This window comes from Curcuma longa, chromosome 2 (assembly GCF_044706935.1).
Source record: "Curcuma longa cultivar G26 ecotype Majalengka, Jawa Barat chromosome 2, ITB_CL_G26_1.1, whole genome shotgun sequence".
NCBI lineage: Eukaryota > Viridiplantae > Streptophyta > Magnoliopsida > Zingiberales > Zingiberaceae > Curcuma > Curcuma longa.
This window is the reverse complement of record NC_133862.1, coordinates 3590797-3598496: the sequence shown is the minus strand read 5'-3', so window position 1 is coordinate 3598496 and position 7700 is coordinate 3590797. Positions and strand designations below refer to the sequence as shown.

The 7700-nt window shown below is 33.4% G+C and overlaps 1 protein-coding gene across 1 annotated transcript; it reads left to right on the top strand.

Annotated features, from left to right (window-relative positions):
* Nucleotides 1-1673: 1673 nt before the first annotated feature.
* LOC141821401 (cold-regulated 413 plasma membrane protein 2-like) lies at nucleotides 1674-5508 on the top strand. Its single transcript, XM_074708828.1, has 4 exons — nucleotides 1674-1888; nucleotides 2831-2938; nucleotides 3623-3693; nucleotides 5142-5508. The coding sequence occupies exons 1-4, from the start codon at nucleotides 1701-1703 to the stop codon at nucleotides 5390-5392; spliced, it is 618 nt and encodes a 205-aa protein (XP_074564929.1). The 5' UTR covers nucleotides 1674-1700; the 3' UTR covers nucleotides 5393-5508.
* The last annotated feature ends 2192 nt before the right edge of the window (nucleotides 5509-7700 follow it).

Sequence of the window (7700 nt, the reverse complement as noted above, 5' to 3'; positions counted from 1 at the left end):
CAAATTCAAATTTAATTTTGATTATTTTTATATAATTTTAATTTTAATATATTCAGATTGAAATTTGAATAATTTAAATCCAATTTGAATTTAAATCATTTTAAATTATAATTCGATTATGTTTGAATATAACGATTCAAATGGAATTCAAATTTAAATTTTATTTAGAATTGAATTCAAATTAGAATTATTTATATTTTTGAATTTTGAATCGAATTTGAATATATTTTAAATTTAAATTTAAATATTAATATTTTTATATTATGTAATTCGTTTGAACTCGTCTATTTATTAGTGTCTGGTTGTGTGGTTACGACGCAAATATATTTAGGTGGCCATTAAAGTAGATTTTTTTTTTCATGCAAAATTGATAAATGAAAACCCCATATATTTATAAAAGAAAATTTGAAAGCGAGTTGTATGTTTCAGAAAATCTGTCCTTTTGTGCCAACTCGACAAAATAATTTTAAAAAAAGTTAAATAATTAATGATGGACCCAAATCACTATCATTTTTTGACTTGGTCCATCCTTTAATAATTAGAAATGATATTATTATACTGATAAACAGAATTTTCATAATTAATTATATATCTATAAGTTGATTTTTAATTATGATGCATATATAAATAGAATGTTGGTTGTAGAATGATGGGTCATTCAAGTTTTTCAATTTTATCTGATAAATTTTTTTTTATAATATCGAATTGATCATTTTCAAAATTAAGGTTTGAAGAATTAGATACAAATTATAACATAAAGTATATTATTATCGATTATCATTGACAAGTGTTCGGGGTTGATTTAATTAAATTTCTTATTGCCACCTGTTTCAAATGCAATAGCAAGCATGACTCATCATAATATATATATAGTAAACAAGTCTTATAATAATTATACTATTAACAAGTCAAATTTTTTCTCTCATTTTTTTTACTCAATGGTTCAAAATGATACACGAAGTAGCACTTACGTAGACAATTGGACAGAACGTTATCCATTCTAAAAAATATTTATTTTATAATTTAAAACATTGTCATCATTGTTATATTATAATATAATAAAAATTATATATATTACTTTTTAATTGTTTGTTAGTCAAAATTTTATCATTTTTAACAAACGAAACTATCATTCAATCCAAATATTGAAATGTATTTGAATGTTTTTTCTTAAAAACTAAAATGGGATATTTTAATTTTCTTAATAATATATAAATGAAATAAAATATATAGTATTTAATACTTGAAAGCCTGAAATACTCAATTTGCACGAGAACATGGATTTATAATTTTCACATGCAAGTTGATTTAGAAAATCTTTGAAATATTTATAAATTTATGATTTTCACAATAAAAATAAATAAATAAATAAAACGACAAGCTAATTTGTAAAATATATTTTTTACACTTGAAAGTTTGAATATTCAATGTTTTCCTATAAAAATTGAAAAAAATAATTAAGGTTTATAATATTTGATTAATATAAATTATGAGGTGTTTATTAAAATTGTGAAAACAAGGGGCTCTTCTGGAAAAGTTCCAACGGTGAGATCCCGTCAAGTAGCTTATGCGTCTCTTGCGGCTTCCACGTGTCCCTCGTCTCGCTGTCGTACCTTTCTGTCTTCATCCTTTCTTCTCTTCTATATAGAACTGCCTCTTTGACGAGGAATACCAGAGAGAGAGAGACAGAGAGAGCGTCAATGGCGAAGAGTGCTTACCTGAAAATGAAGACGGACTACTCCGCCAGCGTCGGCGAAGACCTGATCCAGGCGGATCTGAAGGAGCTCGGCGTCGCCGCCCAGAAGCTCGCCAACCACGCCCTAATGCTCGGTAGCGGCCTAGGCTTCGGCACCGGCTTCCTCAAGTTCCTCGCTTTCTTCGCCGCCATGTTAGTCTCCTTCGATATCATCTATTCTTAATTTGTTTTCCGTCTTTTATACCCCTTGATCTCGATTCTTCGTCTAACATGTCAAAGTTCTGTTTTTCTTTCTTTCTTTTTATAAAAAATTAAGTGTGATGTAAATGATGTGATCTCCGGATTTTGTTTTATTTTATGAGTTTTTTTTTTCTAGAATGAGTGACTAAGAACCGAAAAGACAATTTTTTTTTGGCTTGATCTTGAAGCCATAAAGAAATTCGTCCTCTCTCTGGATCACGTGTCTTACTTGTTCAGTCGTTTGTAAAAGCGCCGATGATTGCGTTTGCCTTCCGTATTTTGATTTCTCTTTCTTTTGTACCATAATTTTTGCCACCGAACTAAAGACTTCATCATGGTGGTTTCTTTTACGTTATGAAAAGTGACAGAGGCCGTGGGTGCTACAACGATTTAGTCACAAACATATGGATCCATTCCTTATATCATTAAAATATGATGCTAGAGCGAATTTTGGGATTTTAGTCAACTTTAGGTTGTGGGCCTGTGGCACCTCTTTTGCTATGACATCCGTTAGGAAAAAACTTGATAAGCTATTCAAGGATAAGTATGATATCTAATCACCTACAAGAACAGTCTCTTTCTTTGTCCTAAGCTGCTGTATATATTAGATGTATCCTACTCATGATCAGGGGAAAACTGAATCTGACTAAACTATAAGTAAGCAATATCCTTTCTCCTAGATGATCGTAGATTGTGTATTGAGGGAACCTGAGTTTGTTTAGTCAGACGTTTTCTCCATTCTGAGTTTTAGGTCAGAAGTTTTGCAATATGACTACTAGGTTATTTAGTGACTTAGTAGCTATACACCATACTTGTCTCTACCAGTAAAGTTTTTTTCTCCAATTACATGTCTTTCTGCTTAAACCATCTTCATTTTTGTTTCTTCCTGTGCAGATATTTGTTGATACTGGATCGCACTAATTGGAGGACAAACATGTTGACTTCACTTTTAATTCCATATATCTTTTTGAGCCTTCCATCAGTTATATTTTCAATTCTGAGGTGAGCACTAGGGAATTAAGTAAACATTACGATAACATTGCAAATATTGTCTTTGTTGCATTTTTTTCCATATTGAAAAATGTTGAATACATGGTCTGGTTTCCTTTTGAGGATGTTGAATAATTTAACTGCCATTAGGGATAACTATCTAATGAATCTTTTGGTGGAACGTACAAAACTGAATCAGATATAAGATATGTTGACTGATAAATTCACTAATCATTTTACCGATGCATTCATTAATCATTTTCACTTAAATTAGTAGCTTAAGAACATTTTTGTCCTTGATTTTTTTCTCTTTCAGCCATGTCTTAATCTACATATGAAAAATAAATCAAATGTGCATGAGCAAGCATGACACTCAAACCGATATTCAAACAATTCATTTAGTTAGATCGAAGCAACTGTGAAAGATTTTGAACATATTTTTTTGAGGCCTCTTGGTGCTCATGAACAAAGCAGTGATTATTCTGAACCCATCATGTTAGGAAAATTTGAAATTTCAGATGGTCATACAAAATCCCTTCATCACGGCCTCAAGTTGTCTTTGTTTTGTGTGTTTCGGTTCTAAAGGGTATTATAGACATTTAATCTTGCATAGACATAATATAGGGACTTCAAATTGGTTACTTATTGTCTATTTTTCTGTTCTTTGTATTGCTTTATCTTTGCAATATCTTGCAGAGGGGAATTCGGGAAGTGGGTTGCATTTATTGCTGTAGTTTTGCGCCTTTTCTTTCCTCGACACTTCCCTGGTATGTGTTCATTCCAATGTTGCTAATGCAACATGCATTCTCGCATCTATATTTTCACATTCTTAGTCTACTAATTAAACACAACATTTATGCTTAACTGAGCCAATTATATTCCTTTTTTCAAAGAACAGGCTCAATACATTCATATAGTTGATGGTTAATGTTTCTTCAATTGCAGTTTTATAGTAGCACCACAATCATCCCACATTTTTACAGTCTAACAAGCTATACTAACTGTTTAGTTGTGGTAACTTGCTTTATTCATTAATACTTTATTGAGAACCATTATATCTAAGAAGATTTTCAAAGGAGATTTTATATCTTATAATAAAATTTCCTAGTATTTTTTACATGGATCTTTGATGATGCTTATGCAGTGTACAGTCATATTTCTAACTTTAAGTTTTTCTTTTCATTTAGTGTCGGTGTACACAGAAACATTGCATTGTCTTTGCTACACATAATTTTGCTTATTACGATTGCTACATTAACTTAGCTGCAAACATTACTTACTACCCATAAAACATAGATGTATTAGAAATTAATATTGATTGTCTTTTCGTTCATTCCCTAAAACTATCCTAATCTTGTAAATTAAATATAACAATCTGGACAAACTATCCATCTATGCTTCCTATTTGTTGTTGATTCTATTTTGTTATCCAATGCAGTCCTGTAAGAATCTAGACAAACAATCCATCTATGATGGCTATTTTGGTATTAAATGCAATTCAAAGTACCAAAATTTGGTATCTTCACGAGTTCCTTATACGCGGTCAAATTTTAGAAAATACTGGGATAATCCATGCGTATGAAGATAAACTCGTTTGCGGCAATAGCCATATAAATATCCCTATTTATCACCAGCCTCAGTTAAATAGGTGCTGTGCTTTCAGTTGACATTCTCTATTGTTCTTTTAGATCATAACCATAAGATTGTTGGAATACTATTCCCTTCTACTATCCACTGCAAGAAGTAAAAAAGAAGTTGAGAATAAGAAAACTGAAGAAAAGGATAGCACAAAATAAGAGGCTACTCAAATCTTATACTCTTTGTCAAGATTGCATAGGTCCTCATCACAGAGAAACATAACGATCACACTTGATAGTATATCCCTCTTGTTCAATGGGCGAGTAGTCTAGGGGACACAGTGAGATACACATCTGTAGATATAGAACATAGCAGATCCAAATACTGATTTAACAACCAAGTCTGTTTGATCAGAACACTATGTCCATCTGTAGAATACCAGGTCAAGTATCAATCACCATATGCAAATGGAAAAAAACAGATGATGAACTGCTCCCTAGGGGGAAGGCAAAAGTAAACAAAATTTATAGAATTGTAAATTTATGTTGTTCTGCATATTGAATCCTGTTCTCATTTTACCGATATCATATAAACCATGGCTGAAACCTGATCACTGTCTTTGTTTCTCGCCGTGTAGACTGGCTGGAGATGCCCGGCGCGCTGATCCTTCTCGTAGTCGTTGCCCCTGGATTCTTTGCCAACACGATAAGAGGCCATGCCGTGGGCCTCTTCATATGCCTCATCATTGGTTGTTACCTGCTTCAGGAACACATCCGAGCATCAGGCGGCTTCAGGAACTCATTCACCAAGAGCCATGGCATCTCAAACAGCATAGGCATCATTCTTCTCTTTGTTTACCCAGTGTGGGCCTTAATCCTTCAATTATAGGCATTGCTATTGCCATTATGATCTTAAAGGACATTGTCTGCTCATTTGGCTATTTCATTTCCTGATGTTGTAAGACTCTGTTTCTTGTTTGTAAGGTGATGATCGATCTCAGTTAACTCTTAGTTTTAACTTGATGCATTTGTCAGGTTAGTTAAACTTGATATTATAATAAATTAGTAAATAAATTTATTTATAAATTAGTTATAAAGTTTATTTATAAATATTGTTTATGTTGAGATCGACTTTCGGACGCGTCACCGGCCACCTAGCACCAAGGTTGCCTCTGAGAGGAGGAAAACGGAAACCAACAGTCGGTCCTTGAAAACACACACACGATGAGATGGAAGGCTAGAGATGTCTTGGTTCAACTCTTCCGACGCTTAAGTTAGTTCCGGAAAGAAGAAGAAGAACGGTAGAGGAAAAGTGTTTCTGTGCATACTTATATTTTCGTGTATGAAAGAGATTATATAGTGTAGATCGTATGCGGGTTGTCTTATCATTAATTAAGGAGGATCTTTGTAGGTGAGGATTTGGGATATACGGAGATGTAATATCTATGGATCCTGTTGTGATTATTACGAATAACTGTGCAACATTCGATTGTCATATCGCATAACCTCTTGGCGGCGATAATTGTATAATAGATTTGGTTGTGATTGCTTGAGAGATTTGGTGAACTGACTCGGCTTGAGTGTAAGAGCAATGGGCTTAGGCAGACTGTGACCATTAAATAAGATAGATTAGGGCAATTGATTGAGGATACGAGCAAGTGGTCAAATAAGGATCCGAGTGAGCTGAGTGAGTTAGAACGTGTCTGATTACGTCCAATCAACTAATCAAGTCAATCGATCAGGTCTCCCACCTGCACATATTCAGACAAGTCACCTTCTGTTGTTTGACGTGTCATGATCTAAGATTGATCTTTGCGGATCAGATCATAATACCCCTAACAAATATTAATAAATTAAATTTATTAGTATTTAAGCTTATTAATTAAATATATTCTTTTACAGCACACTATCAAATTTTTTCAAAAGGTCCGTTACTTACGTGGTTGCATTTGGATTTTTTATTTTTATTTTTTAGTTTTAAAGACGTTTTGGAATCTTGTGGTAGTCTGGTACCTACGTCCGACACGTGGAGCCTTCCTGGCTGCTGGTTCAAGATTGCAGGCTTTTGAACGCTGATTGCTGGTCCATTGAAAGTGCGCTGACCAGATGCACCACCTTCTCTACCAATGGCCCTTCCAATCCTTCCGAACACACCCACTGCCCCACCTTCTTCTCCGTCAGGTTTGGTGGCCGGGCCCCGCGTAGGTCAGAAAAAGAGCATACTGCATCCGGACCAAGATTTGCTAGGCGGCGGCGCCGGGAAAAAGCTACGGTGCCGATCGAAGGATTCCATGCAATCTCCAGAAGAGTCCAGCGGCCCCGCGACCGCATAGAATATGCTTGCAGTGGTGGACCAGAACATTCGTTCTCCACCACCCGTCCTTACACCCACGTGGCCGCAGACTATTCCTCGCCCGTCGCCACCTGGGTGTCTGCTGATGCCTTGCCTACGTCACAAATCTATTCAATTTGATTTTCTAAATTAAACGTGATAATAATAGACACCAATAACTAATTTTTTATATCAACAATAAAATAAAACCTTCAAAACTTTGTTTTTTTTTAAATAGAATTTTTTTTCTTCTATTCAATATTTTCTGTCCAATAGAGTGGCAGTTGGCAATTTGGTTCAACTTCATTTATCGGATAAACCTGATCATTATATTAATCCAAAAATTATTAATATTATGCAGTGGTTAAAGACAGGTTACCAATTATGATGGAAGAGACTGAAAAAAAAATATAATCCTATTTTTTTGCTTCCAAATTTTTAATACAAATTTTGTAAAGGCAAATTCAACCTGAATGGATTTTAATACGGTTTAGTAAGTAATAGAATAAGTTAAGAATATATTATCCAGAAACTAATTACATTTTTTATAGTTAAAAAAGCTATAATACACTCAAAAGTATAACTATTATTATTTTACTACTAATAATTTTATAAATATCTTAATTGACTTCTTAAATTAACGTGATAGGGTAAAAATGAGAAACTTTAAAGTGCATGGGGGTAATTTAAAAAGTGATTAAGGTAGTGTGAAAAGTTGACATTTCTAGATTTTTTTTTTTGTAAAATTCCAAGATGAAAAAGCAGGAAAAAAATATTTCTTATAAAAAAAATCCACGTGGCAGTATCTCGGTATGCCTATTTATGACGATGAAAATAAAGAAGAGAAGGCGTTCTTGGTCTCTCT

Bases quoted from the DNA above. Each gene is read 5' to 3' on its own strand.
- LOC141821401 (XM_074708828.1), top strand. From the start codon at position 1,701: ATGGCGAAGAGTGCTTACCTGAAAATGAAGACGGACTACTCCGCCAGC. The intron at 2,939-3,622 runs GTGAGCACTAGG...AATATCTTGCAG, and splicing joins GTTATATTTTCAATTCTGAG to AGGGGAATTCGGGAAGTGGG. The intron at 3,694-5,141 runs GTATGTGTTCAT...CTCGCCGTGTAG, and splicing joins CTTTCCTCGACACTTCCCTG to ACTGGCTGGAGATGCCCGGC.